The 27,346-nt window shown below is 53.1% G+C and overlaps 14 protein-coding genes and 2 non-coding genes across 16 annotated transcripts; 11 read left to right on the top strand and 5 right to left on the bottom strand.

Annotated features, from left to right (window-relative positions):
• Window positions 1-102: 102 nt before the first annotated feature.
• ASPZODRAFT_14840 (hypothetical protein) lies at window positions 103-4,075 on the top strand (the record flags this gene model as incomplete). Its single annotated transcript, XM_022725366.1, has 2 exons — window positions 103-2,951; window positions 3,019-4,075. The coding sequence occupies 2 exons, from the start codon at window positions 103-105 to the stop codon at window positions 4,073-4,075; spliced, it is 3,906 nt and encodes a 1,301-aa protein (XP_022583224.1).
• A 19-nt stretch (window positions 4,076-4,094) lies between these two features.
• Window positions 4,095-4,916, bottom strand: ASPZODRAFT_62473 (hypothetical protein; the record flags this gene model as incomplete). The annotated part of the gene is made up of 1 exon (XM_022729076.1): window positions 4,095-4,916. One exon carries the CDS (start codon window positions 4,914-4,916, stop codon window positions 4,095-4,097), a length of 822 nt encoding a protein of 273 aa, XP_022583223.1.
• Window positions 4,917-5,534: 618 nt separating this feature from the next.
• Window positions 5,535-7,064, top strand: ASPZODRAFT_62150 (hypothetical protein; the record flags this gene model as incomplete). The annotated part of the gene is made up of 1 exon (XM_022729057.1): window positions 5,535-7,064. One exon carries the CDS (start codon window positions 5,535-5,537, stop codon window positions 7,062-7,064), a length of 1,530 nt encoding a protein of 509 aa, XP_022583222.1.
• Window positions 7,065-7,151: 87 nt separating this feature from the next.
• On the bottom strand, window positions 7,152-8,192 carry ASPZODRAFT_14837 (hypothetical protein; the record flags this gene model as incomplete). Its single annotated transcript, XM_022725363.1, has 1 exon — window positions 7,152-8,192. One exon carries the CDS (start codon window positions 8,190-8,192, stop codon window positions 7,152-7,154), a length of 1,041 nt encoding a protein of 346 aa, XP_022583221.1.
• A 109-nt stretch (window positions 8,193-8,301) lies between these two features.
• On the bottom strand, window positions 8,302-10,258 carry ASPZODRAFT_62028 (hypothetical protein; the record flags this gene model as incomplete). Its single annotated transcript, XM_022729040.1, has 7 exons — window positions 8,302-9,111; window positions 9,182-9,579; window positions 9,636-9,718; window positions 9,785-9,874; window positions 9,929-9,952; window positions 10,005-10,075; window positions 10,136-10,258. The coding sequence occupies 7 exons, from the start codon at window positions 10,256-10,258 to the stop codon at window positions 8,302-8,304; spliced, it is 1,599 nt and encodes a 532-aa protein (XP_022583220.1).
• A 1,260-nt stretch (window positions 10,259-11,518) lies between these two features.
• ASPZODRAFT_130823 (hypothetical protein) lies at window positions 11,519-11,915 on the top strand. Its single transcript, XM_022722604.1, has 2 exons — window positions 11,519-11,774; window positions 11,837-11,915. The coding sequence occupies exon 1, from the start codon at window positions 11,568-11,570 to the stop codon at window positions 11,739-11,741; it is 174 nt and encodes a 57-aa protein (XP_022583219.1). The 5' UTR covers window positions 11,519-11,567; the 3' UTR covers window positions 11,742-11,774; window positions 11,837-11,915.
• A 422-nt stretch (window positions 11,916-12,337) lies between these two features.
• On the top strand, window positions 12,338-13,813 carry ASPZODRAFT_61551 (hypothetical protein; the record flags this gene model as incomplete). The annotated part of the gene is made up of 3 exons (XM_022728993.1): window positions 12,338-12,383; window positions 12,454-12,654; window positions 12,726-13,813. 3 exons carry the CDS (start codon window positions 12,338-12,340, stop codon window positions 13,811-13,813), a joined length of 1,335 nt encoding a protein of 444 aa, XP_022583218.1.
• A 388-nt stretch (window positions 13,814-14,201) lies between these two features.
• On the top strand, window positions 14,202-15,563 carry ASPZODRAFT_140975 (hypothetical protein; the record flags this gene model as incomplete). Its single annotated transcript, XM_022724708.1, has 2 exons — window positions 14,202-14,216; window positions 14,280-15,563. The coding sequence occupies 2 exons, from the start codon at window positions 14,202-14,204 to the stop codon at window positions 15,561-15,563; spliced, it is 1,299 nt and encodes a 432-aa protein (XP_022583217.1).
• A 217-nt stretch (window positions 15,564-15,780) lies between these two features.
• ASPZODRAFT_1661276 (hypothetical protein) lies at window positions 15,781-16,847 on the top strand. The gene is made up of 3 exons (XM_022726740.1): window positions 15,781-15,793; window positions 15,851-16,447; window positions 16,517-16,847. Exons 2-3 carry the CDS (start codon window positions 15,985-15,987, stop codon window positions 16,732-16,734), a joined length of 681 nt encoding a protein of 226 aa, XP_022583216.1. The 5' UTR covers window positions 15,781-15,793; window positions 15,851-15,984; the 3' UTR covers window positions 16,735-16,847.
• Window positions 16,848-16,902: 55 nt separating this feature from the next.
• On the top strand, window positions 16,903-16,973 carry ASPZODRAFT_t60. Its single transcript has one exon. It is a non-coding gene; the product is annotated as a tRNA-Gly (tRNA).
• Window positions 16,974-17,069: 96 nt separating this feature from the next.
• ASPZODRAFT_t61 lies at window positions 17,070-17,140 on the top strand. The gene has a single exon. It is a non-coding gene; the product is annotated as a tRNA-Gly (tRNA).
• Window positions 17,141-18,250: 1,110 nt separating this feature from the next.
• On the top strand, window positions 18,251-19,109 carry ASPZODRAFT_61756 (hypothetical protein; the record flags this gene model as incomplete). The annotated part of the gene is made up of 3 exons (XM_022729009.1): window positions 18,251-18,353; window positions 18,411-18,546; window positions 18,623-19,109. The coding sequence occupies 3 exons, from the start codon at window positions 18,251-18,253 to the stop codon at window positions 19,107-19,109; spliced, it is 726 nt and encodes a 241-aa protein (XP_022583215.1).
• A 149-nt stretch (window positions 19,110-19,258) lies between these two features.
• Window positions 19,259-21,925, bottom strand: ASPZODRAFT_62768 (hypothetical protein; the record flags this gene model as incomplete). Its single annotated transcript, XM_022729103.1, has 2 exons — window positions 19,259-20,487; window positions 20,563-21,925. The coding sequence occupies 2 exons, from the start codon at window positions 21,923-21,925 to the stop codon at window positions 19,259-19,261; spliced, it is 2,592 nt and encodes an 863-aa protein (XP_022583214.1).
• A 202-nt stretch (window positions 21,926-22,127) lies between these two features.
• ASPZODRAFT_130816 (hypothetical protein) lies at window positions 22,128-22,858 on the top strand. The gene is made up of 2 exons (XM_022722603.1): window positions 22,128-22,296; window positions 22,404-22,858. Exons 1-2 carry the CDS (start codon window positions 22,270-22,272, stop codon window positions 22,779-22,781), a joined length of 405 nt encoding a protein of 134 aa, XP_022583213.1. The 5' UTR covers window positions 22,128-22,269; the 3' UTR covers window positions 22,782-22,858.
• A 483-nt stretch (window positions 22,859-23,341) lies between these two features.
• ASPZODRAFT_61589 (hypothetical protein) lies at window positions 23,342-25,018 on the bottom strand (the record flags this gene model as incomplete). The annotated part of the gene is made up of 2 exons (XM_022728998.1): window positions 23,342-23,815; window positions 23,912-25,018. The coding sequence occupies 2 exons, from the start codon at window positions 25,016-25,018 to the stop codon at window positions 23,342-23,344; spliced, it is 1,581 nt and encodes a 526-aa protein (XP_022583212.1).
• Window positions 25,019-25,305: 287 nt separating this feature from the next.
• ASPZODRAFT_130813 (hypothetical protein) lies at window positions 25,306-27,227 on the top strand. Its single transcript, XM_022722602.1, has 5 exons — window positions 25,306-25,412; window positions 25,673-25,779; window positions 25,850-26,022; window positions 26,079-26,472; window positions 26,530-27,227. Exons 1-5 carry the CDS (start codon window positions 25,355-25,357, stop codon window positions 26,890-26,892), a joined length of 1,095 nt encoding a protein of 364 aa, XP_022583211.1. The 5' UTR covers window positions 25,306-25,354; the 3' UTR covers window positions 26,893-27,227.
• The last annotated feature ends 119 nt before the right edge of the window (window positions 27,228-27,346 follow it).

Genomic DNA, 27,346 nt, shown 5'->3' with positions numbered 1-27,346 from the left:
CAGACACTCCTCGGTGCTTGATGAGACGTTATTCTTACATTTTGGACATATGATATATGATTAATCTGAGGGAACTGGGAATCCTTGAAAGCATACATAACAATGTCTTCCCCCTCTACGCCGCGGACGACGCGTTCCGCATCACCCACGGGGGCGTCTCCAGATATCCTCACGCCAGGACGGAAGATCAAAGCCATGCTAGCGGCGTTCGATAGCGATTCCGAGTCTGAGAACGAAACTAGGACGCGCGAGGCACAGAAACCGGCTCATCGCTCGATATTCGGTGCTGGCGTGCGGAGTAAAGAGGGTGCAGAAACCGATGACGATGAAGATGAGGGGGTTGTTCTGCCTAGAGGTCGGATGGCGGCTAGAATGCAGGGCGGGACTAGTCAACCTACTGTTGTCACGGATGAGAAAGAGACGGCATTTGAACGAGTGTCGAGGGCGTTGCGCGCGGACCATAAATCCGACTCTCCTTCGTCACCGTCTTCGGGTGGAGACGAGTTACCCGCGGCTGGTCCGAAAAGAAGACTCGCCAAGGGAAAGAAACAGGCCCAAACGTTTACGGAAGAGGGAGATGCATCGGACAGATCGCCATCGCCGGCACGTTCCTTCTCTCCACTCTTCATGTCTTCGCCTGCGGCGTCGCGTCGTGGGTCGGTTGGAGAACCAGCGGATCAGGACTCGAATGACGAAGGCGAAGCCCCGCAACAGAAATCTAACTCCCGCTTCCTGGCGCTGGTCGCTCAGAAGCGTAAAGAGCGCGAGGAAAAGGAAAGGATCGAGGCGGAGAAGAAAGCAGCCAGGGTACAGAAAATGAAGCAATTCAGCTCGGACATGCTCTCAGGCGGGGAGAGCGCGGAAGAGGACAACGGCGATGACTCTGGTCGACGATTAACACAGCAGTCACGGCCGGCGCGGAAAGCGAGCAAGAAGGCGATCGAAGAAATGAACCGCGAGACGCAGCGGATGAGTCGAAACATGCAGCTCGCTCATCAGGCGAGGACGAAGAAGAAAATTACCAAGGAAAGCTTCTTTGCCCGGTTCAATTTCATGCAGCCCGATGGAGCCCAACCGGCAGAAAGCGCTTCTGCTTCCTCAACTACGACTACTACCACTGGCGAGTCTCGAAACTCTTCCGATGCCGAGGCCAACAAGGGGACGAAAACACCGCGGACGTCTCCTGCTCCGGAGGTTTTGAACGACAAGGCGGCACCGGCTGTCACAAATAATCCAGTGGACAACGAAGACCGGGAGATCCCTAGTCTGGACGACCTTCTTGCTGGCAAGTATCAGCTCCCAGAGGATCAACCTGTTGCCGTCGAGCGGGTTGAGGTCCAGAGCGAAGAGCCGCATGAGCCACACAAAGAGACAAAACTCGAGCATAAGACACTAACAGGCCCCCCCGTGCGTGTTCGTCTCTCACGGCAAACCGTGGCGGAGCATCAAAAGGAGGATTCCGATAGTGATCTGGAGGTGATCACCTCGCCAGCGAAATGCCGTCGGATCGCGGCCTTTGAGAATCTGCCGGTCAGGAAGAACCAGGAATCGGGCTCGATGCGTAAACTCAAGGCACTGGCTCATTTGACTTCTCCTACGCGCCGTAGCGCTTCAATGACCACTGCAGAACTGTCGGCAAATCTTCTTTATCAGGCCAGAGCACAGGCTGCAAGAGAACGGCAGGAGAGAATCCAGGAGCTCCGAGCCAAGGGTATCATCATTGAGACCGCCGAAGAACGGGCAGCCATCGAGGATGATGTGGAAGATCTCATGGAGAAGGCCCGCAAGGAAGCTGAGGAGATTGCCCGGAGAGAGAACAAGAAGAAAAAGACCAAGTCTGGTGAAGGGGATGAGGACGAGGACGACGAGGAAGACATGGACTTTGAGCTGTCTGGTTCAGATGAGGAGATGGGTGATGGTGATGATGGAGAGGGTAGCACGAATGGGGATCCCCTGGTTGAAGAGGAAGCGGATGAAGACGATGAGTCCGATGACGACGATAAATCAGAGCCCGTTTTCTCGGATGACGAACATGAAGAACCCTTGGAGATGCCCACTGCACGCAGGAAGCGGCCTACGCGGGTCATCAGTGACGATGAGGATGATGAGGACGACAAAGGCGGAGATCCACAGGAACCGAGGACACCTGCCAAGTCGATGCCGCCGAGTGCGACGCCCGTCGAGCGGCCTCACTTCCCCGGGTTTCCAGCGTCAGGTAACCTGACCATGAGCCTGACGCAAGCTTTCGCCGGTACGCTCGGTGGAAGCCAATTGAGCGGCCAAGAAGACGCGTCAGCAATTCCACCCTCGATCCCGGACCCCGTGCAGGAGCGACAGGCGAGCCCTCTTCCCGATCAGGAAGAGGATTCTTCTCAGTTTATTGTCAAAGATAGTCAGGAGCAACAACGGCAGACGCCAGATCTGTATGCGGGGTATCCGCGGGTCACAGAGTCCCCCGCGCAACATTCTGTCTCTCAGTTTTCCCAGGTCCCAGATCCAACCCAGGACGAGGGCTTCGTCTACTCCCCCTTTGACCCGTCGAAGCGATTCATCGGCACCCCGCCGCCAGGCACGGTTGACACGGTGTTGCTGACGCAGAGCCAGTCGCCGATTGTGAACCGCTACCGAGGCAAGCTACATCGCGGACGTGCTGGGCAGACTGAGACACCAGCAGGAGATGAAGACGGAGATGGTGGCCTTGAAACCAAGGCTAGCGCATTTGACGTGATGAAGAAAGCGACGAAGAAGAAACCGGCAGTCGTGTTCGACAAGACCAAGAGTAAAGCCAAGGATATTGTTGAAGAGGCTGCTGAAGAGTCAGAAGACGAGTACGCCGGTCTGGGCGGAGCCAGCGATGACAGTGATGGCGAGGAGGATATTTACGACCGGGAAATGATCAATGACAATAGCGGGGAGGTGGTGGATGAGAAGGAGCTTGCTGCATTAAATGCGTATGTTTTGTTCTTCTTCTTCTTCAAATCTACTCTCTCTTTAATGACACGATGCTAATTTCTACAGTGTGCATCAGAGAGATGCGGATGAGAAACAAGTCGCCAAGCTACTCAAGGATATTACGACAGGTGCACTGCGCCGACGACGTGGCGGAGACGACGATTTCGATCTTGATGATTCGGACGACGAGCAGGCTGCGCGTCGGCGCCGCAAGCAGCGGGAGTTTGCCAAGATGCGCAAAGCCCTGATGGCGGATGAGAAGGTGGGCGAGTTGGCCGAGAACCCGAAGAAGGCGGCCTTCTTCCGGGCGATCGAAGACCGCAATGACGACGACGATTTCAACCTGGAGTTTCTGGAGACGGGCGACGAGGCCTCCTCTCAGGATGTGTCGGAGAGGAACGAGTCGGGAGAGCCGGGGGCGCCAAACAAGAAGCGACCTCTAGAGTCTTCTGATGAAGTGGCCAACCGACCACCGCCCCATCTGCGCCGGACCGCAGCCAGCGCCATGTCGAAGAGACCGGCGACACTCGCGGAGATCCGCGAGACCCTCTCCTTCCTAACCGAGCAGCAGGAGTACGACTCGTTCCGCGAAGATGCATCAATTGACGAGGCGGCCGAGGAGGAGAGACAGGAGGAAAGCGAGGAAAGCGAGACGGCTGCCGTCACGCACAGCAACGGAGATGGCTTCGCGATTCCGCGGCACCCACGGCGCACGCGCGGCCCGGTGGTCGACCGGCTCGCGCTGCTACGCCAGGCGTCATCGAATTCGGCTTCATCGACGCTGAACGGGCCTGGCAACGGACGGCTAGCCTTCCACTCTGGGTCGGACGCCGCTGGACCGATCGGATTCCGTCCGCCGGCGTTGCTGCGCCGAGCCAGCAGCAGCCGGAGCACGAGCAGCAGCACGAGCAGCAGCACGACCAGTAACGGCTCTACCACTACTACCTCATCGTCCCGGGTGACCAAGCCAGCCAAGGGGTCGGTCAACTACTACACGGCGGCGCGGGAGAAGGAGCGCGAGCGACAGATCCGGGCGAAGCAGCGGACGGGGTCGAACATTGCGGCGCTGCTGAGCAAACACGCGGGGGGGCTCAAGACACTGGGAGGTGGCGAGTGGGAGTAGTAGATTGTAATTTCTAGTTTCATGAGAGATGCGTTTTGTCCAGTACATCCAGCAACGAATGAACAGTTGAATTCTTGGTGGTTTGGATATCTTCAGGATGACCGTCTTGATCTCTTTGAAGATGATAACTCGTCCAGCCTGCCCGTAGAGCCCCCTCATAGTCTTTCTCCCTATCATCGCCGACATGCAGACACGTCCAGTCTGCAGAAGGAGAAGAATGTAAAGCTATTTTCTGGGCGATCGACCTGGCCGTATCGAAGATCAACCGATGGGGTTTCTCCTCACCGGCCTCGTAGCTGGTAAGCACGAAATCGACATCACGATAATCATGACGATAATCATCGCCTCCTTTATTAACCTTGACTCCCAACGAGTCCAGCACAGAAGCCACCCGATCGTCCGAGTTGGAGAGGACACCCACGTAGACGCGAACCGCCGTGGTCTCGCGTAGAAGCCGCATCCGATGGAAAAACAGCCTCGCGTCGTCGAAGAGAACGTATCCCTCTCGACTTGCGAATCGATGGATAAGTCCTTCGACGAGGGGGTTTGGGATCTCATCTTCTCTCAGCGAGGGGATGGCTCTGGCAAAGCTGGCGCGGATCACCTCTTCCCACCATTGTCTCGGACCGGCGTATTCGCCTCGCAGTACGTCTGCGCGACCGTAGTTTGGCCGCAGGATGCTCTGTGCCTTGAAGGATTCCTTGAAGGCCGATTTCAGCGAAGAGGGGGACACCGTCAGGCCGAAGGAGTGTGCGGTGGCGGCGTATTGGTCGGGGATAGGGAGGCGGGGGTGGAAGAGCGTGCCGAAGGCATCGAGGGTAAGGAGGAGGGTTCGTGGCATGATAAGTAGTTGAAGTGGGTAGAGTAGAGTAGAGTAGAGTAGGTAGATGTAATTATTAGTTGTTGTTTAGCTGTCGTCTGTGTCACAGTTGATGGTTACTCAGTAGCAGTTCTTGTTGATAGCTACTTCTACTGCCAGAAGTTATTAATTCTCAGTACTCAGTACTCATTCAACATACTACTATTAGATATATTAAATAATATTATTAAATAATGTATACTGTTATTAAGTATTACTTACTATATTACTACATACTCTCTTACAGAAATATCAATACATTAATAAAGAATTCACAGTATTTTAAAGACCTCCTCTTATCAGATCATCAGATAATATTCGAACAGCCCACAATGCTTCAATCTACGAATAAAAAGCATCAATCAGCAGAGAATAGAGGCAAAATACAGGCTCGGATGGTCGGGCTCTCAGTTACCACCGGTAATCGCTGGGTTTTCTATCTCTAGCGCTTCGTAACGCCTGCGATGACGCGTCCCATCCACTCAGCCTCTAGGCACCTCTGTTATAACCATCTCGATTCTGAACGAAGCATGCCTCTGTCATCTCTCTGAGTCTTTTCTTTTTTTTTTTTCACCATCTAACAGAAACAGGACGTCAGCGATGAAGTGGTGTCTTCTCTCCCTGCTGGCTGCCAGTGCGGCTGGCTCGCCCCTCGCCTCTTCCCCCTCCTCCACCAGCGCCCAGAACGACAAGCTGGATCGGAATGCCAACCATATCTTCAACGCCATCCACTCCTCGATGCGGCAGTGGGGGTCTTCCCTGCACCACAACGGCATGTCCTTTTTCCTTGCCCATCTGCCAGCCGGCACGCACTTCTACCACGGCACCTCGCACTCGCAGCCCGTGACGGGAACCGAATGGCTGGCCTTTGAGCCCGAGCATGCCATGGTTTTCGCCAGCCGTGGATTTGGGGGCCCTCCGAAGAATAAACCCGGCCCGCCGGGCGGTCAGGAACCGATGCAGGTGGTGGAGGAGGAGGAGGAGGAGGAGGAGGAGACTGAGAACAAGGGATATCTGCATACGTACGCGGCGGCAAAGGATCTCCGGCTGCTGTATATCGACGGCATGTCCGCCGCCAAGACCGGCCTGGGGACGCTCGACTCGCAGGACCATCTCCTCCTGAACGACGAACTGGGCAGGGGAAACAACGGCGGGCGCGGCGGGATGGGCGGCGGCGAGCGCGAACGGGCGGTCGAGATGTGTCGGATGGCCCGCGAGGACTGGGTCGGTCGGATCGATGGCATCCTGCGCATGGAGGCCGGGTTCGAGATCATCCTGTGCGACTTCGGCAGGGATCTGGAGACTGTGAGTATCAGCCAGGTCAAGCGGAGAGAGCGTGGTTCTGGCGGAGGACCCGGTGGTTCGGGCAACTTCAACTCGTGGATGAAAGCCATCGCCGACCGGTACGACAGCATCGGCGGCCACCGGGTGAGTCTGGACTTCGACCACTTTGTCACCGCGTACTCGTACCCCCTGGACCTGTTCCCCGACAAGAGCTTCCCGTTGCCTCGCCTGGAACACATCCCTGCCGCCGAGCTGGACCGAGTGCGTGCCGACCTCGACGCCATGATTCTCACCCGGTCCCCGTCCGCAGACAACTTTGACTGGCAAGCCGTGACGGACATGATCGTCAAGCGCTACGCTCTCGAGCTGCGGTTCCTTGCCTCGGGCAACCTGACCACGCTGGAATCTCTGCAGGGGGAGGTCGAGCGCGTGCTCTCCCCCTTCATCGACCAGAGCGACAGCTACGAGAACGAGTTCCGCCGCGACACCGTCACGGCCGATCGCTGCGCACGCCAGTTCATCTCCAGCCGGGCCCCGCAGGAGAGCTACGCTGCCCAGGCCGTCTACAGGGTCGCCCATGCCGTCTGCGCGACCCTCGTCGCCGTCTCGCGCGAGGAAAGCTACCCTGCCGCCCTGGGTACCCTCCACCGGCTCATCGACTGGCTGGCCTGGTCCACCTGGAAACAGTGCAACGGATGCGCCGACAACGAGATCTGCGTCGTCCCCATCTGGCCAGAGGGCTCTCTCGAGGACTACCAGCACCCTCAGTGCCGTGAGGCCTTGCATCCTTTTGTGGGCGGAGAGCGCTACTGGGGGGGAGGCTTCCATCGCCGGGATGAACTTTGATCATCTAGTATATGCCTAGTATATGCCTAGTATATGCCTAGTATATGTCTAGTATGTCTAGTGTGTCTAGTATGTCTAGTATATATACTAAATCGACTCCCAAAAAGGCTTCTCTTGAATAGGAGCAAACAGCTCGTCAACTCCCACCAACCGCTCCGTCAACCCCTGTTCCCACAGGTACCGCGTCAAAGCCTCCAGGGTGGTCCGGTTCGCCTCAACCCCGTACGGCCAGTAATCGTCTCCCATCACGGCGCGGGTCTCCTCCAGCGCATCATGCACCCAGGGGATCATCACACGCAACATGCCCGGCATCTCCAGCCGACGCTGCGCCAAATGCTTCGACCGTGCCAACGCCTGGTACAGACTCGTCGCCGCCCAGGGGTGAGCCTCGTACACGGCCCGCCGCATCACCACAAGATGCATGATCGGGAAGATCCCCGTCGCGCGGTAATACGCCTGCTCGGCTGTCTTGTGGTCGGGGAATAATCGCTGGATGTGTGCGCACGCAGGACTCTCGTCGTACAGTGCGTCAGGCAGCTCTGCCCCGATAGTTGCATCGATCTCTCCATCGATAAGTAGCTGGTTCAACGATTTCGTGCTCGTATTAGCCACAATCGTTGCTTGAATCTTCTCCTTCTCCTTCTCCTTCTCTTTCCCTCCACTTGACAACGATGCCTTGCTATCTCCGTGACTTCCTGCCCGGTCAAATCGTCCCTCCACCCACGTAATCGTCGATAGATCAACCCCATATTCATCCTGGAGTAGCCCACGGATCCAGACCGCAGCAGTCATCCCGTAAACCTGCACGCCGATCCGTTTGCCCGCCAGATCTGCCGCTTGCTTGATCCGCTGCGTGTTGACCGCGATGAACCCATGCCGGAATACCCGCAGTGGGAACACCGGGATCGCTACAAAGCTCTTGTCCCCCGCCGCCACCTGTCGGATGTACTCGGACGACGACATCTCCGACGAGTCGAACTCGCCGTTCTGCTTCATCCGGTCGAACACGTCGCGTGGGTGCTGCACCTCCACATAGTTGAGCGAGACGCCGGTCGGCTGCACTTCCCCCGTCGCGAGGGGGACTATCCGGTCGTACAGGGGGGAGGCAAAGGAGAGAGAAAGAGGCATGATTACAGTGTTTGGAATAGTAATTATTTTCAGTGGGAAGTAGAATAAATTAAATAAGAAGTTGCGGGCTAGTGCGTGTATCATGCAATAGATACAGTGGCGGTCGCTTCTATTCAACGACTGCCCCCCTAAACTCTCGTTTCGCGATTACCAGATAGTACAACGTGCTCAGGATGACCACCCCGCCGGTCCCCACAACGCTATAGTTCATCGTCGGGCCATCCACGCTTGCTGACGGCGGCCAGAAGCTGAAGAACACTCCGACGACGAGATAGATGATGGAGAACACATTGACGAGGATTCCCCAGAATCCATCCAGGTAGAAAGGGCCCCAGACAAGGGGGGCCCCGGGCGTGTTGTACACGGGTTCCGTCGTTGAGAGGCTGCACAGCGAGCGGATCCTGCCGGTACAGCGGCGCCACAGCAAGAGACACATGCTGATCAGGTAGGAGAGGAACAGACTGCTAAGCGACAGTGAGATCATATCGTTGAAGACGGTCGGCGAGCCCAGTGTGATAAGGCCGAGCAGACACGCAACCAGCGTGGTAACTCCGACGGCCACAACGGGGATTGAGGTGCGTGTGTCGACACGCTGCAGCAGCGCCCAGCCGGGCAAGCCTCGATCTCGCGCAAACGACCATATCATGCGCGAGCTCGAGGCGACGGCGCCCACGAACCCGCCCAGTCCCAGTACCAGAATGAGAGAGGTCATGGCGGCGCTTCCGGCAACGGAGCCTGTCGCCTGCTGTAAGATGGCAATAAACGGGTATCCCGTTTTGGTTTGAAGGGCCGAGTTGACGTCGGTCGTAGCGAAAAGCGCGGCGATAACCATGCCGAAGCCGAGAATGCCGTTCAGAAGGACACTGGCGAAAATCGAGCGGGGGATAACGACAGCAGCATTGTTGATCTCTTCGGCCATCTTTTTAGCCAGAGGCAAGTCATTTTTTTTTAGCATCGTGATATCCGTATGGAGCCAGATACATACATACATGGAAAGCAGCGTCCGCTCCCGTAAACGCAAACATACTCCCAGTCATCCCCACCATGAATGACAGACCCTGAGTTTCAAAATGGCCTCCGTTGAGGAAGGAGGTGAAAACAAATTGCGCGGAATTATGCTCTCCCAGATAGACGAGGGGAATAAGAATGGCGAAGAAGCCCAGAATGTGCAGCACAAGTGCGAGTCTTTCGACCTTGGGGAGCAGCCCACTGGCGGCGACGTTGACGAAGGCGGCACAGGCCAAGGTTAGGAACATCAACAGAGTCAGATGCCAGGCCTGTGGTTCGTACGTCGGATGCGTAAGAACGATAAGCCCCTGGATCATATTGCCCATCATATAGCCTACCGCCGCGACGGAGGCTTGCCATCCAAAGGTTGTCAGATAGCCTGGAGTGTTCAGAATATTGTTTCATATGCAGAGCCTCTCTTTCATCCAACTATACCTGCGAGAAAGCCAGTAAATCTGAAACTTGAGCGAGGTGCCAACATCATCGCCCAATGATACTGGCCTCCAGAAGTAGGTGCCCTGTAAGTATATGTTAGCCGGTGACCACCTGAATCGGGCTGCATTTGGGCTCTTTGATCCTCTTACATCGAGACCATCTCAGCAAAGGTGATAAATGTTGCCGTTGTTCCAATCCAGGCCACGATATAGCTGTATACTACGCCAGCAGGGCCGCCACTGGTCTGTTAACAAGAAGCCGGATCATCTGGTTTCGGGTAATGGTCATCATACTTGAGCAGCGGTTCTACAAACATACTTGCAATCATTAGCCTTGAGACTATTCGTGCATATATCACGTCTTACTTACACCAGCATTCCCTCCCAAGTAGATAGAATTGTACAAGTCAAGCCCAGGAGAGCCATGAAGTCAAATTTTCGCTACAACCAAACTCAGGATTTCTGTTAAATAGATAGAAAAGCACATGAGGTCGGAAATACCTTTAAGACTGGCCTTTTCCCCAGTCGCGCCAATACTTCATCATCGCCGACTGGATCGCAGGCCCTGGCTTCCAACACTGAACGTGTCGTTTCATTGACAACCTTGGATTCGTGAGCGCTCATATCTATAGCTGTGCTTTCAGATCTCTGGGCAGACAACAGACTCGGTAGACTGGGAACTGCAAAGAAAAGAATGACAACTGGATCAGGTCTCAACTCGATTAATAACAGAATCTCGGCAAGGTCGGACTGGACGTTACCTTAGTCCAGTATTCCGTAATGGAGGACACTGGGTAACTGCATTGTAGCACAGAGTCAATGTCGTGTAACTTTGGCAGGGCGCCGGTGCCCCTTATACTGATTTACCATTCTGTCATGTGTGCACGAAGGATGCTCAATCTTGAATATTCGGACTTCCCCCAATTATTTGCCCTGGCTACTTAAGTTATCATCATCGCAGTTCTCACTCCTCCAGTTATGGTGGTGAGGATTGTCGTTCCTTTCTGCGTTACACTTAGTTTCCACTCTGTGCAGATCAACTCGGTCTGAACCGAGTTGAGGTGGCATAGAGCGCAATCTCCTTGCAGTTCGTACTAAGCATGAGCATTTTCCACTCCAGAGCTTCCATGACTTTAGAAGCCGGCTCTTAATGCATCCTCAGGCCAAAGAAGACGCTCTAGGCTGCAATTGAAGGAAATATACACCGTTAATCAACTGTTGACTTTGTATATCTGATCTAATCCGTCTGGTGGTTCTGTTAATCAAGGGTATCATTATTCGAACCAGCTGGTAGTACTCGCAGTAGGTGGGAGATTCCCGGCAGAGTAGACACACGTCATGGCTAAGGTGACTCGAATAGACTGGTTGTGCAAACTGAAATGTCAATCGAATATAGATAAGAGCTGTATAAGGCAGAGCAGATTTGACCAACGTAAGACGTCCTTGAGTAACCTAGATCTGTTCTAGATTCTCTGTCAAGCTCTGAGGTTTCTATACCGAAACACAGTCTGATCACAAACCAAACCGAGTAGCTGCAGGATGCGCTGCAAGATGCGCTACGGACAAGGGTCAGTCCTGCCGAAGCCTTCTGTAGTAACACAATGTAGATGAGCTAAAATTGTGGCACTTACCTTAGGATTCCTCGACAGCTTCTAGTCGCAGTGGAAAGAAAGGAGGTTGTTGGAGGCGAGTTTGGCCGAAAAAGGAAGGAGCCAAACATTCACGTGAAAGCTTAGTAACATTATTGCATTAACTACGTTAGGTTAGACTGTACTCATTAGTCATGTGATAATACACGTGATTCTATTGGGGAAGCCCGGAGCCCTCAGCCTAGTCAGGACTCAGTAGTCACCCCGGTCACCCCCAGCCAAGAGAAACAGACCCAAAAAAAAAGACATAAAATAATTCCGGACCCCAGAATGCGTCGTGGCCAATGCGTACTGTCGATGTCATGCAATACCCCGTGATAAATTCATATCCTCCGCGGCAGTTCGCCATGGGCTGGTATCAGACTTTCTCCGCCACTGGAAGCGGGGGGAAAAAGTTAAGGCCGTCGTGGGGACGCCCGACACAGCGACCAACATTCATGGCTTCACCGGCGTGCTGATTGGGTTATGGCGTCTGGTTTCTGCTATCAAATGCAAGTTACTCCGTATCGCCTGCAGGACCCCGCGTTTAGCTCTTACAGTTGCGAACGGTCAGCATCGCGAACCCCCGGAGAGGCCGCAGCTCCGTTGGCCAGTTCCGCCGCCTTCCCTCTGGCCGGTCTCCTGAAACACCACCACGTACGGGCGGTAGTCGACGGGGTTCAGTGTTCCCACACGCCTTGCCTGGTAGATACGATAGAGTATTGCATAGTAGAGCGTATTATTGTGGGGAGCTGTGGGTGCGAGAGAGGGCATCCGGCGCAGGGCGGAAAAAGTCTCAACCGCCGAGCGAGAGCGTCCACGAGGGCAGGAGCAACCGTGGAAAGGCAACCACCATCGCCAGCGGTCCCAATTGTCTCCCTCTCTTCTTGTTAAATAAAGCTCTCTCCGGACCCCCAAGGATAAGAAGAAGAAGAAGCCTCATCTAACTTTGAATCACTTCCTTCTTCTGTGCTCAACCCGCCCGCTTCTCTCCGCTCACCGCGTCTCTGGACTTGCTATATACCCCTCTTTGCGTGATACCTCATTTACATAGCTTTTTTGCTTGCTTTCCACAATGTCCGCCGCTGTTAAGGATCTGAAGATCGCCATTATTGGCGCTGGTGAGTTTTGGGAGCTTCTCTTGTTTTCGTGGTAGTCGCGGTTGTGCTGACGGAGGGGTTGGGGAAATAGGTATGGGAGGGTTGACCTCGGCCCTTGCGCTGGCTCGACAGGGTTTCAAGAACATCGACGTCTACGAATATGCCGTCGACCTGGGCTTTGTTGGAGCCGGTATCCAGCTGGCCCCCAATATGGCTCGTGTTCTGGATGGGTTGGATGCCTGGAAGGAGATTGAGGCGGAGGCCGTTCACATCGACGACACTAGCGTCAGAGGTATGGAATAAGCCTCCCCCCCCCTTCTTGTCTTTGGATAAACCAATAGACTGACATGTGGTAAAACATAGTGGGTGCGGATGACAGCGAGCTTGCGCACGTCAAGCTTGAGTACATCAAGGGCGAGTACGGATACCCCCACATGGTTGGCCACCGCCACTCTCTGGCCAGCGGCCTTTACAACGGCTGCAAGAAGGAGTCCGCCATCAAGTTCCACTTCTCCACCGGCGCTGAGGATGTCGACCTGTCCGACGCCACCAAGCCCAGCTTCAAGGCGGTCCCCCGTGACGGCGGCGAGCCCTACGTGGTTCGGCCCGACATCCTGCTCGGCGCCGACGGTATCAAGAGCAAGACCCGTGTTGAGCTCCTGGAACGTCTTGGTGTCCAGGTCGGTGTCAAGGACACCAACCAGGCCGCCTACCGGATCATGATCCACAAGGATCAATGCAAGGATGACCCGGAGCTGCTGGCCTTGATCAGCGGCAACCGCGTCACCCGCTGGATCGGTGAGAAGCGCCACATCATCGCCTACCCGGTCTCCAACAACACCATCTACAACCTGTCGACCACCCAGCCCGACACCAACTTTGCCGCTGCCACCAACGCCACCTACACCACCAAGGGCTCCAAGCCCGCCATGCTCGGCGTCTTCGCCGACTTCTGCCCCATGGTGCAGCGCATGCTCAACTACGTCCCCGACGGCGAGGTCTGCGAGTGGAAGCTGCGTGTCCACGAGCCCCTCCCCACCTGGGTCTACCACTCCGTCGCCCTAGTCGGTGACGCTTGCCACCCGACTCTGCCCCATCTGGCCCAGGGTGCCGCCCAGGCTATCGAGGATGGTGCCGTCCTCGCCATTGCCCTGGCCCGTCTGCCCGACACCACCCCCGAGTCCATCAACAAGGGCCTGCGCGTCTACGAGAAGATCCGCAAGGGCCGCGCCGAGGCCCTCGTCGAGCTCGCCGCCGCCTCCGGCCGTGCCCTGCACCTGGGCGAGGGTGCCGCCAAGGAGGAGCGCGACCGCCAGTTCGCCGCCCTCAAGGCCGGCAAGGGCCCCGTCCCCGACAAGTGGGCCGATGCCGATGTCCAGCGCGAGATCTACGGCTTTGACTGCACCAAGGTCGCGGAGGAGTCGTTCGATGAGCTCTTTGCTCAGCTGTAAAGCGTTGCATTGCGATTTTTGGGCCTCTTTTCCTCTTGTTTTTTCCCCCACTTGGACACTGCCTTGTATATATGTCCATTCTTATCTTCTTCTTGTGATCTACTTGTATGTCTACCAGGCATGATGAATGATGACCATTGATGGTTTTACCTTTCTCTTCAAGTACTATATCGTCTAGTAGTGGTATAATCCATGCCTGTAGGCTATTATTGACATTAGATTAAACTTCACTGTTTTACCGCCTTTATATCCCACCTTTCTGTCGGCAGAAACTCATAAGGCGGTGAATCCTCTTTCAATCTGCCGCTCTTTCCCGCTCTTCCCCCTCACCCTCACCGTGAGGACTGTTCGAGGGTCTGAAGGCTGTCTTGTTACCTGGCAAGAATGAATGGCTCCATTTGGGGTAAGTACGAGAGATGAGTTCATTCGAGCTACCCTGCTGCATTCCCGACTGATTTGAAGGTAGACTCCCTCGCCGTTCCGTCCTCCCTCCGCACGCCTCTCGACGCGTCACAGAAACAACGCGGGTTCTCAGTTTGCATCCACGCCTAGGTTTCTCCTGTCGCAGAGCTCATCGGAGAAGGCAGAAGGGAGAGATAAACATGATATTGTTGATACAGATGAGCATCTGCCCTCATCTCCCGTCCCCGTTCACGGTGTCAGCGCGGGACGCGGGGCCGTGAAGCAACGCGGTTCCGCATCTCGGCAGAAGGAATTGATTGAGGATTCCGACGAGGAGGTATTGCCCACGAACGATGGGTGTGATGATTCTCCTATCGACGGTTCTAAATATGATGCTTTTTGTGTTGACCCCCCACATGGCCTCGACCCGGAGCTCGAGATCCTGTTCGGCTCGTCTACAGATCGGAGGAAACGGCGTCTGCAAACTCCCCAGGCTCAGCGCAAAAGAGCTTACCCTGACACATTCGATAAGGCTATTTCGGAAGAAATAGGCTTGCCTGGTCTCCCTAGTTCCCTTGACCAAAGCCCACAAAAAGGAGAGGGTGCGTCTGCAATAGAAACACCGCGTCCTTCCGTCTCAGGCAACTTCAAGACGCCTTTCCGTCCACCGCCTCGGTTCATATTGTCCAGTAGTCAAACACCTTCCGGGACTCCACAATCAAGCAATACACGCAAACCAGCATTTGTATTGCCGCGCTCGCCGTCTCCGCCAGGCGCGGGGGAGGAGGGCCCAGACTCCATACCCACGCCCTTTTCTCCCTCTTCACGTACATTGAACCGCCGCGGCCGTCCGTGGAAGGGTGGTCCGACATACATTCCCGGTGGTATGGCTTCAGAAGTTCGGGGTTGGATCTTAGACATGGGTGCAAAGCGCGATCAGCGTTTGGGTAGCGACACAGCTACCCAATCGGCATCCCCTAGGTCACCAGACCAGTACGTTGTAATTCTTCGCGTGGACAGTGTCCGACAGAGTGCCTTGGCCAGTTCTGGCCCTCTGGCATTCGTCCGGGGAGAGCCCATCCGATTGAAAGGAGGGTTGCAACAAGTCCAGAGACGGAATTTTCTCCTTCTAGGGCCCTCGCGTCCCAGACCTGTCCCAGATTTGCAGCGCGGTAACATTATCGGCATCTATCGCGGTCTGGCGTGGGAAATAGATCTAGGCGGTATCCACGAAGACGGAGGCGTCGGTAATCCAGCACCTGGCATGATCCTCGGAGATATCCCAAGCGATCTTACAGAAACAGAGAAATGGTTCGTCGGTGTCGAGTGGGACTTGCTACCGGAATAATTCCATGCACTGCACTATGGCTCAATAAGTATATTTCAGCCCAGCAGACCACCTACTACATAACGTTCTATTAGCCAGTCCGAATCTAAATATTAAGCTGTAATGCAGGCAATCTAATCTGATCCTGTATGCAGCTGCTCCACCCCCGCCGTCAACCGTATTCGCCTATATTGTCTGGAATCGTCTAGTGTGAATAATCTAGATGCAGATGTCAGGTTGTCAAAGACCAGGTTCGTATTATTATTAGCCAACATAATGACTCACTCACTAATACTATAATAAACTAGTTGCCCCATACTGTGTACTACCTAGTAGATAGTACAATTCTGCAGTGAACCCGCCACCCAGTTAAATACTCAACCGCCGATTCTTTTCTCTTCAAAAAAACATTACATTAAAAGAAAGAAGGAAGAAAAAGAAAATGCCGAACCCATTAGTCGATGTCCCAGAACACATCCACGCTCTCCTGAGCCGTCTGCATGCCGAGTCCAGCGCTCAGGAATCGGCCCTCTCCGCCGCCGACTTCGCCAACCGGACCTTCGACGAGGTGATGCAAGACAAGTTCATCGCGCTGGACCAAGATAAGGCGCAGTTCGTGTACCAGCTGTGCCGGGCAATCAACGCCAAGCACGTCGTCGAGGCCGGCACCTCCTTCGGTGTGAGCACGATCTACCTCGCCCTCGCGGTGGCCGCCAACACCTCCCGCACCGGAGAGGTCGGCCGCGTCATTGCAACCGAGTACGAGGCTGCAAAGGCGGCCAAGGCGCGCGAGCACTGGCGCGAGTGTGGTGAAGAGGTCCTCGCTACGATTGATTTGCGGGAGGGGGATCTGCGCGAAACGCTGCAGTCTGATCTTCACGATATCGACTTTCTCTTACTGGACAGTATGGTTCCAACCCTGCATATCTAGATATATAGTAATATGGATTCTCTTGCTAATAAGCTGCTACTAGTCTGGACACCCATGGCGTTGCCGGCGTTGAAGCTCGTCCAGCCTCATATGCGGCATGGCGCGGTCGTCGTCGCAGACAATACCATCGGATCGGCAGAAAAGTATAAAGATCTTCTTGACTATCTTCGTGATCCGGCAAACCATTTCAGTAATATGACTTTGCCGTTCCATAATGGTCTGGAGGTTTCTGTATATCTGCCTCCCAAGAGTGACAGTTAGACTATATAGTATATGAGAACTTGGCAATATAAAGGTAGTCTACTATAGATTGGCTTTTCTAGATAATACGAAATCTTATGCTATTCCATAATTGAGTCTACACATCTACAGAGTAAATTTGATCCCTATTTTAGCTTATATAACTAAATAAGGATCCCGCTTCAACAAGCATCATTGGTCTAGTGGTAGAATTCATCGTTGCCATCGATGAGGCCCGTGTTCGATTCACGGATGATGCATTCTTTTTTGGGTTTATTTTTTCTCCGGAAACAATTTTCTTAGCTCTAGTTTATTATTCCAAACGTCCCCGAAACTAAAGAACTTGCTTCAAATAAGCATCATTGGTCTAGTGGTAGAATTCATCGTTGCCATCGATGAGGCCCGTGTTCGATTCACGGATGATGCAATTCTTTTTTATTTTTTATTTTTTCCTTCTTCAGAATTCATTGCTTCTCTCGTTTATCTATTGCCATGTGTCAGTCACCGAGACTGGAAATATTACTTGAGATTGAGCCCAGTTCACCTCTTGTTGGCAGCGTGTCGATTCGCAAGGCCTTCGCTATTGCGCTGTAGACCTCCTTCCAGGCCGCTAGAGGCGAGGTAGTATCCGTGACGCCTGTGGCCTATTTCTTGTCCTGCTTGCACATGATTTCTGGGTAGAAGCTGCCTAAAAGTACCCTCTGTTGCTTGACATCAGTCTGGCCTTGATCATGGGGACTTGGACATCGACACTCGCAAAATCGACTAGGAGGCAACTAATGCTGATTCAACGATTGGCCATCGCTTCTGTAGTGTTCGTCTCATCCTTGGTATGGAAGAATGTCGGTTCCAGGCCATACTCCACGGCCTTGCCTTGCTCCGTTCTCACAAGGGCATACAGAGTGTTATATTCCAGGGGATTGGGGCTCTCCCACCGGGCAAGGACGTTCCTAAGGTATCTGAAGCACCAGTGATGAGAGTATTATGAGACAATGAGAGTACTGCTAGAATCGATCTGGCTTCGGGGCCGACCATTATATATCAGAGCCATACTTGGTCATCAAATATATCTACTCCACCCTTATCAGCGCCGTGTAATCATCCATCAAGAGGATCATAAACCTGCAACCAAGGTTGTCTCCAGGGAATATATCTGACACGCCCGGAGACTTTACCACTCATGTTTGGTCGTCAGGTCGAGTATCGGCATCATAGCAGGCCTTAGATCAGAGTTTCTAGGGCATAAGCTATCGAAAAGGCCAAAAGCCATGCCAGCCATGGGGGCAGAAAGAATGGTTCATCCATATTATCATATATCAAATGGCCAGAAAGGATTGAGAGGGAGTGAAGTTCTAATCTCTCCCTCAAGTTCTCAACCCCTTCCTGCCAGTGACACGGATTACCTCAGCCAGTCTAAACCGGAACGGGATACAAAGTCTCTTATCTCCAGGAAGATCTTCACCCCACCACCACCAGGACATTTTGAACAAGCAATTATTCCTCAGCGAGTTCAGAAACCGGTCCCAAGCTTGCTACTATGGCTTCCTCCGAGATCAGCGCGTATAAGAAGGCGTTCCTGGAGTCCTGCATCTCCGCCAAAGTGCTCTCCTTCGGCACCTTTTCCCTCAAGTCCGGCCGTCGTATGTTCCCCGCCATCTATTGATACAACGCGCAAGCACTGACAATATGGGCCGTAGAATCGCCTTATTTTTTCAACGCGGGCTTGTTCCACACCTCGGCTCTCCTCTCGGCTGTTTCCATTGCCTACGCACACACCATCATCGAGTTTCTGGCCGCGAACCCGTCCATCCCCAAGCCGGACGTTATCTTCGGGTATGTATGCTTTTATTTTGAATAGCCATGAATAGAAAAGGGAGGGGTATTTTCATCTGACAGTGAGATCATAAAGCCCCGCCTACAAGGGAATCCCCCTCGCGTGCGCCACCCTGCTAGAACTCCACCGTCTCGACCCTGCCACCTGGTCGTCCGTCTCGTACAGCTACAACCGCAAGGAAGCCAAGGACCACGGTGAAGGCGGAAACATTGTTGGCGCGGCGCTGAATGGGAAGAACGTGCTGGTCATCGACGATGTCGTCACGGCCGGTACCGCGATGAGGGAGTCGATCGACCTCGTCAAGAGCCAGGGCGGCCAGATCATCGGGTTTACCGTTGCGCTGGACCGACTGGAGAAGATGCCCGGCCCCAGGGAGAAGGAGGGAATCGATGATGGCGAGCCCCGAATGAGCGCCATGGGCCAGATCCGCAAGGAGTACGGCGTGCCCACCACCAGCATCGTCACCCTCGACGACCTGATTGCCTTGCTCAAGGGCAAGGACGATGAGGAGGATATGAAGCGTCTGGAGGAGTATCGGGCCAAGTACCAGGCCAGTGATTGAGTAGGTCGTGCAGGAGTATTAGGAAAAAGAAAAAGAGACAAGATTACCTAGGATAAATCATGAGAAGCTCTCTCGACATTGGTATCTATCTTTGATCAGATCAACTGTCTATATAACGTCGATATGAATATAATAAGCGCTGTACGATCTCAATCTCTGCCCTCACCTGCCACGACGGTCAGAGTGTCGACGGCCACCTTGCATCCCCATTTGATCAGCCTCCGATCCTTGTCCGAGTCAAGGATGTCGGTCTTCGCAACAACCTTGCGCAGGAAGTAGATCAACCCCTTGACCACCTGTGGCGTATCGCGAGTGCGGAAGAAGATATCTTCCAGGGCCTTTTCGTCTCGCCCGGTGCTCTCATCATCTGCGTTCAACTTGGCGGCCTTCTTTGCGTTTTTCTTCTTCTTCTGCTTCTGCGACTGTTGAATCACGCTGATCATCATCAATTCCACAAATGTCTTGGACTTGGGCTGCAAATATGCAAAATTCAGGTTCTTCAAAATGTTCAATGCTAGCGACCCGTCCGCAACCAGACCACCATACATCTTGGCAAGGTTTACGATGGCTTTCATCGTGACCTTGTCGCTCTCGTTGTCGTCGTCAAAGCCGGGATCCTCATCCCCATCGTCCATATCGCTTCTTTCACCCATTCGCTTGAAGATGTTCCACAGCGCGAACATAAAGGAGACTTTGATCCGCCGGCCCATTTCTCCGCAGAGCCGGCGCGCAATCAACGTATAGTATGGGTTGTGTGCCTCTTCTTCCATAGCGCAATGGAGAAGGACCCGAGGAATCTCGAACTCCTGAGCACGCTTCAGCCGGAGTTTCAGGAGGCGTACGTGGGCGTCCTGGTAGTCTGTGGCAGACATGATTGCAACGAAGATGGAGCGCCGTACATCAGTGTTCATCCGGTGTGCCTTGGCAATCCCGAGAAGATCGGGCTCTGCATCCTCGTCGTCATCCGCATCTTGCTGAGGGTAATCAGGATGGGTGCCCAGGGGCAGGCCCGAGAGTTCCTGACGAGCGGCTTCGAGCGGATCTTCCTTCCAGCTCGCACCAACCAACCACCATTTCCCTTTCTTTGAAGAGTTGTGGATGTCTAACCGTGAAATGCGGATCGGCTCCGAGGCTCGAATGACGCGAGAGCTGTTGAGAGAGCCAAGAATCTTGCGCATCTTGGTGATGTGCTCTGATGTCACGCTCGATCCCACACCGGCCTTGATTCGGTTGTTTTTCAGATCGGTGATGGTCTCGATCATGAACTTGGTGCGAACAGAAAGGCTCGTTTCGCCCACTTTGGCCACTGCGGGCTGAATGAGCAGGACAATGTCTTTAAGCGCAGAAGGGTCATCTTGGCGCAGCTGAGGACCGGAATCTAATGGCATGCGGTTAGTCGATTATGCTTTTTAACCAAAAGGAATCAGAAAAATAGAAAACCCCAAAAACCTACTTCGGATAATCTTAAGCAGAAGTTCGGTGTTGCTTTCAGTAATGTCCTGTAGGAAAATCCGGATGTAGTCAAAGACCAGCGCGCTGCCGACAACATGGAAGTTATATAGTTGTGATAGGAGAGAGATCAGATTGATCAACTCCTTGCCTTCGAATTGACCGCGTTCATCTCCCCCAGCGTCAAACGTTTCCACGATCTTCTGCACAAGCTCTGCACCAAAGTCCATACCGATCACCTTGTAGAGTGCGGCAATGAAACCGGCGTGGAGAATAACAAACGTATCGTTCAGCGCCGACCTCTCGCAGACAAGACCGAACAAAAGATTCATTAATGTCGAAGTAACGTGTTGGCGTGGGTATTCACGGTATAGCTTCTCGAACTCAGCCAGGATCGAAACAAGATTGGCTTCGGACAACTTGTTCAGGTGTCCCTGGGCCTGTCTGCGCAATCGTGTGAGAGATTCCGTCTCCGAGGTGGGAGCCGCGCGAAGTGACGGGGGGATATATTTGTTGGGTCGAGTATCATCCGTTTTTGTGACCGGTGCAACATAAGGATTTTCCTTCTTCTTCGGTTGGGAGCGCTTCTCTTCCTCTTCATCCTCAAATCCTTCAAAGTCGCCCTCGTCGTCTTCGTCCGATGCACCCGAGTCATCCTCATCATCCTCATCGTCGAGATCTTCATCGTCTTCGTCTAGCAGACCATCGAGATCGTCGTCTTCCAGATCACTATCATCATCCTCAGAATCATTGTCTGATTGTAGTCCCTGGGCCTTCCTCCTCTTGTTCAGTAGCCATTCGTCAGCTTCTCGTTTGCGCTTGCGGCTCTCATCCCCAGACCCCTCGTCCAAATCACCCAGAAGATCATCCAGCCCATCGTCCATGAATGACTTGGGGAGTTTTTTGCCCTTCTTGAGCCCCAGCTTCTTCTCCAAAGCAGCAATTTCAGCATCATCCTGATCCAATTTGTCCTTGATCGCTTTCGAGACTCGTCGAGTTGACTCTGCTGGTTCATCATCATCATCCCGGCTTGATACCACAGCTGTCTTTGACGTCGACTTCTTCAAGATCGGCTTTGGCATTTCTTCTTCTTCTTGTTCGTCGTCTTCACTCGCCAAATCGGACGCACCGAGATCACCACCCTCGTCATCGTCGCCGTCGTCAGCGAATTGCTCGCGTCTTGTCTGGCGAAAGCCATGGGTCTTGTTCGACTTCTTTCCCGCTCGTTCTGCTTTGCGGCGGTCCTTTCGCGACGCCGGACCGTTCAACCTACGTTTCTTCTCGCCATATCGGTCCTTGATACCGAGTTCGTCGCGCAGGCCCCGAGGGAGCGATGTAGTATTATGCAGGGGGCGCGAGTGTCGCATTCTGACAGGGACCGACCGTTGTCTTGTCTTTGCTGCTTCCCTGGCCCTGAGCGTGGCAGAACAAGTCGAAAAAAGGCGGCGGGAACTTTTTTTATGCCGCCAGAAAAATTGCGGAGCGGAGGCGGCAGCGCGGGCGGCGGAGCTTCTTGTCCCCCACCGCTTGAGACCGGCATGAGACCAGATGGTGGTTAATATGGTTGTTGGATTGCGAAGACTAGAGAGCAAAGGTTGAGCAATCAGACGTTTGGGAAGACTAAACCAGTTACTATAATTATTGACTGTGACGGCTTGGTTCTCTTAATTATTGCAGACGCATTAAGAAGCCCACAAAACGCTACAACAGAATGGCACCTCATCTTACACATGAAGAGGTATGACACTGACAGTTGATCTAATACTCTACTCCTATTCAATTTTGATATGTTTATGAATTTGAATATTAAAATGTACTGATATATATATATATATATATATATAGTTCTTCTCTTCTCTCACCAACCTCCTGAATCAAACCTCCCAAAAAGCCCGCGGGTCCGTCTTCCTCACCCAGAAAGCATTGATCGAACCCACCACCGAAGAAGGAGCTGTTGCGCCGTCTCGCCCTTCGATTCTGATCCGCGCCACGGACGGCAACACCAGCGCACCGAACCCGAAGTCTAGTGCGAACGGCGGCGTTTCCAAGACCAAGTCGAAGGCGTCCAAGGTGAAGATCTCCACCGTGGTGGCCGCCGACGAGCTCGAGACGTTCTACACCCGGTATGCGGAGGTGTGCAAGGCTGGCATGAGCGGGTTGAAGAAGCGCGACCGCAAACGCGGGAAGGCAAAGAAGGGGGCCGCCGCGAAGGTGGCCAAATAATGGGGATAGAATGGTATCGAAGGGAACCGTGAGGAAGGGGAAAGCTACTCATGACGACTTCTTGCATGGACTGGCGTTAGAATCTTATGTCTTTCTTATCTTTTGTCTTCGTTTTTTTTTTAAATTTTTTTCTTCTTCGATTCTCATTGTCAAATATTCAACTGTTGCGAATAACGGGCTAGATAAACTTACATACTTACGGCTCTAGACGACATGGAAATCAGATGCCAAACCTCGGTTGACGAGCGAAGACAATGTACACAATTATGCATTAACTATAGCAGAGACTGAAGGGTGACAGAACCGAATCCCAAAACTCAATGATACAAGTGTGGCCCGAAACAATGCAAGGAAATAGAAAGGAGAGATCGTAGCGAGAGAGCGTGTCGTGGTTCTTCCGTGAGCACGTCACAGGATATAAAAGAAGACAGAGGAGAAGGAGACGAGTGGAATGAGAGGCTGTCGTGATTATAAGAGATATTTGGTGGTGAAGACAGTGAGGATGAAAAAATTAATGTAGACAGTCAGTGTACATGGGTAAAGAATACAGAGAGTAGGTCTCAATCAAGGTCAGCCGATGACTGTGTCTCGCCCGACGGTGAAGAGATATCCGAAGGAAGAGGCAGACCAAAGTCATCCTCATTTTCTCGCCTGTTTGAGACGGACTGTTGCTCCAGTCGTGGGTGCAGATCCGCGAGTGTTGGGTTCAAAGCAGGGCCTAATACGATTCTAGCGGCAATATGGATGAGCACGATGAAAAGCTGGATGGGAGGGATGAGGACCAGAGTGCAGCTCTTGCGAATGAAGGAAGCCGTGATCTGCTTGCTTGAATCCGACCCAGGGTGGTATAGCGTTGAAGACGGGGGCAAAGGGGAGACGTCTCGGTTCCTGGAAGCCTTCACGCGGCGACGAAGTTCATGACTCAAGGCGGAATTGCGATGCATATTAGTGGGCGAAGAGACCCCGGTGGGCATGATTGCCGACTCAGAAGACTCATAGCCTCCAGGAACAGCAAGGAATGATTTGGGTGCAGGCTCGGGGTCGGTGATCAAGACTGGAGCAAATAAAGGTGACCAGTCCCGGATTTCGATATGCCCGGAGTGATCATCGGTAACCAAAGGAGTAGAAACTCCGGAATCGATCGAGTCTCTTTTCGGCACTGCAGTCCAAGGCTGCGAGATCTCTGTTGAGTCTTCCTCGACATAGGCAACTGAATCGGATTCCGAGCTGTCCAGAATAAGATCGGAAGGGGCTTCTGGTAAATGTGATGATACTTGTACAGAGTGAAAGGAGTCGACGCTCGACGAGAATGAAATATCGGGATCAACCTCCGGCTCGGGATCAGTATTAAACCTTGCCAGCAAGGTATCGAAACTCGGTCGGGGTTCAGGAGCTGGGATCTCAATCGGTTCTGAGTGTTTGATCACCACAGGTTCCGTTTCGTCAGGAATGGTTTCTAGGACAGAATTGCCACCATTCTTCGATGTGACGCAGTTGTCATCCGTCGTACTTCCGTCCGTGTCTTCACCGGTGCTCGGGGTATCACTCGTATCTTTCCCACACTCAGCAGGATCCTCCTCTTCCTGCAGGGATTGGCCTGCAAACGATGAGACTGCTGGAGCGCTTTCTCTCCGTCCCTTCGGGCGCCATGCTCTTTTGCGCCGGGGGGCTTTCGCTTCTTCCGGAATCTCCACGGTAAAGCCTCGTTTGAACGGACAGGGCGTAACCTCGTATCGCAGAACACCAGACAGAGCAGTCTTCAGCTCTCCAACCTTTGTTTTATCCCCCTCCGTCTCGTTTGGCAGCTCGATTCGATAGTATGTTAAAGGGCGGATACGCAACACAAACGTCGATTCCCCATCCACACACCAGCACTGAGAGTTCTTCAAGATCGCATGCACCACACTACCACATTTTAGAAACACCGTCAGACCCTGGACCTTCTCGAGTCTCAGTGGCGCAAAGGCAACCGTTCTTTCTGTAGGCGATCGCCATGGTAGAGTCTCGATCGTATCTACCGGATAGTCGAAATCAGAGGGTCCGGAACTCGATGGGATGGGCGCAAGTGCTCTCGGGGCGAAATGGACAATCTTCGCAGATGGATGATAAAAGAAATGGTCCTCAGGCGAGAACGCGCTGTCTGAGAATCGCTGCTTTCTCGGGCTCAACTTGGTTGGCAGCGTTGCAGATCGACGCAAAGAGAATACAGGGGGCAGCGCATCGGACGACGCTGTCATGGTGGTCAAAAGAATGATCGAGGGAAACAATCACATCGAAAAGGAACGGATCACCCGCAAATTTACAGCGTGCAGCAGGCCATTTGGCACATGAAGGGGAAAGGAACAACCACAAAGTCTGCTTGACCCGAAGAATGCATTCCGACGAGGCAGTGTCCATGGCGGGGAGCAGGCCTGAGGCATAGATATGTCCACGTGACCGCCGGTTCCGGTGTTTGTTCTGTTTGACGGATGACGCAGTGGATTTCATGGCTGCCTGCGGTGGGTTTGTTTTTCTCCTTTTGGGTGAAGACGCCATCTTGTTGCTTGGAGGTCTTCACTCTTGTCGAGCGCAAAATGTCCAATTTCGAGCCCAATGCGGTGATCCGTGGATTCCAGTTGACGGTTGTTGGAAGTTCGTCTCCCCTGGTTGTTTCTTTTGACTGTCGATCTTAGCCTGGGTACCACTGGCGGAAGAGCAGCAGCCTGGGATATAATTTCCGCACGAGGGGAGGGGGCATGATGTACGAATCACACAGAAGTTCATTGAACTTATAAGATAGTTGTGTGTGGCTACTTCTTCGCTGCTGCCACTCGAGAGCTGCTCTTCCGGTTATTGGAACCTGGGTGCGATCTGCCTACTAGAGAGTATTGTTTACTAAGAGTGACTGGCAGCTGTCCGAGCATTGCGCAACCCTGAACTCTTCAAATATGATCACTTTCGTCAAGCAGCCCTGGCGGTTGCTGTGGGCGTGATTATCCAGCTCATTATTCAAGTTCCGGTATGAGATAAGCTTGGACGCCGCTGTGAAGATTTCAAGATCGGGAACTAAGCTTTTTGGAAAACAAAAGATCATAGCTATCAAGTTTGTGATATGGATTGTGTCATTGGTATCGAATCTCGACCAAGCCACATGGGATGATCGGATCTTGAACGGATTGGAATTCTTGTCCAAGTCCGTTCTACAAGTCCCCTTTCTGTTGATGTCGCTCATGCGATATATCACTCCGACACTTGATGAGATGTGAGTTACCAGAATTGATTTTTGAGTGGTGTCCAGCTCAGGTCTGACTATACCAGCTTCATGGAATCACTGCACTGGGTCGATTCCACCTACGTGGACAAGCACAAGGCCGAAGACCCCAGAACGCTGCGGGCCATGTACTACCCAAACCTCGTCAGATACTCCACCCAAGGCAAAGTAGGCGTATCCAATCCGGTGCCCCAGGCTCTAATGCTTTTTCTGCGGCGGTATGCCAAGCGAGTTGGTATGATGCTTGGGGTCTATCTCCTGTCTCTAACCCCGGTCGTGGGCCGATTCGTTATGCCCGCAGCCAGTTTCTATGCATTCCGAAGCAGCGTAGGAACGACTCCCGCTGCAGCTCTTTTTGGCGCCGGCCTTTTCCTGCCAAAACGATATATTGTGATATTTCTCCACACCTATTATTCTTCACGCAGCCTGATGCGTGAACTGGTGGGTTTCTACGGTCCTATGACTCCTCTAAAGACTCATAGCTAACGAGATCATAAGCTCGAGCCTTACTTCAGTCGGGTTCGGTTCACTCCCGAGCAAAAACAAAGATGGTTTCGCGACCGTGAAGGCGTTCTATTCGGGTTTGCCTTTGGCTTCACGGTTCTTTTGAAGACACCATTTATCGGTGTACTCTTGTATGGCGTTGCTGAAGCATCGACAGCGTACTTGGTCACGAAAATCACCGATCCTCCACCGGATCCCAGTGAAAGCAAGGACTTTGCCGAGTCCCAGACTACCTGGAAGAACAAGCATGACTTCCTGCAATTGTCGCTTGATAAACTCGACAAATTGAACACTGTATCTGATGACCCGCAGCAGAAGGAATCCGTCTTCGATACACCGAGGAAGAAGTTCTCATAGAGCTTTCGCACCTGTCTTGACCCGCTCTTAGCGCCTATATAAGAGGCCATTGCATCTTGCACTCGAATTTTGGAGACAGTATGCATTATTTTGCATCTAAATCATGGATAGACCACGGAGGGGGTATCAATCGGGTCCTATGTAAACGGCGTTATCAACATAATGTGGCAGTGCCCTCCATTGACCCTGGAAATAGGAGCATCAGTATGCAAAAATCGGACCACTACTGGCGCGCAATTTCATTGTGAACCGACGATAAGCGGGTGATAACTAGAGCAAATCATATTATGAACTCATCTTTATCAACACCATAATAATACAACCACTTAGAGCAATGTCGGCCTCTCCGCCTGCGGGGTAGAGATAGATAAAGCCGAGACCAGCAGAGGGGAGGCTCCGACTTCTCCTCCCGTCGTTGTAACAGTGTTCCTCTTACAAACCGATCACTATACCC

Source organism: Penicilliopsis zonata (assembly GCF_001890105.1).
Source record: "Penicilliopsis zonata CBS 506.65 unplaced genomic scaffold ASPZOscaffold_4, whole genome shotgun sequence".
NCBI lineage: Eukaryota > Fungi > Ascomycota > Eurotiomycetes > Eurotiales > Aspergillaceae > Penicilliopsis > Penicilliopsis zonata.
This window is presented reverse-complemented; position numbering and strand designations above follow the sequence as displayed.

Excerpts from the sequence above, each read along its gene's own strand:
- ASPZODRAFT_130823 (XM_022722604.1), top strand. The coding sequence starts at position 11,568 with ATGCGTACTGTCGATGTCATGCAATACCCCGTGATAAATTCATATCCT.
- ASPZODRAFT_1661276 (XM_022726740.1), top strand. The coding sequence starts at position 15,985 with ATGCCGAACCCATTAGTCGATGTCCCAGAACACATCCACGCTCTCCTG. Across the intron at positions 16,448-16,516 it reads CGACTTTCTCTTACTGGACA|TCTGGACACCCATGGCGTTG; the intron begins GTATGGTTCCAA and ends AGCTGCTACTAG.
- ASPZODRAFT_130816 (XM_022722603.1), top strand. The coding sequence starts at position 22,270 with ATGGCACCTCATCTTACACATGAAGAG. Across the intron at positions 22,297-22,403 it reads CTCATCTTACACATGAAGAG|TTCTTCTCTTCTCTCACCAA; the intron begins GTATGACACTGA and ends ATATATATATAG.
- ASPZODRAFT_130813 (XM_022722602.1), top strand. The coding sequence starts at position 25,355 with ATGTCCAATTTCGAGCCCAATGCGGTGATCCGTGGATTCCAGTTGACG. Across the intron at positions 25,780-25,849 it reads AGCTCATTATTCAAGTTCCG|ATCATAGCTATCAAGTTTGT; the intron begins GTATGAGATAAG and ends GGAAAACAAAAG. Across the intron at positions 26,473-26,529 it reads GCAGCCTGATGCGTGAACTG|CTCGAGCCTTACTTCAGTCG; the intron begins GTGGGTTTCTAC and ends CGAGATCATAAG.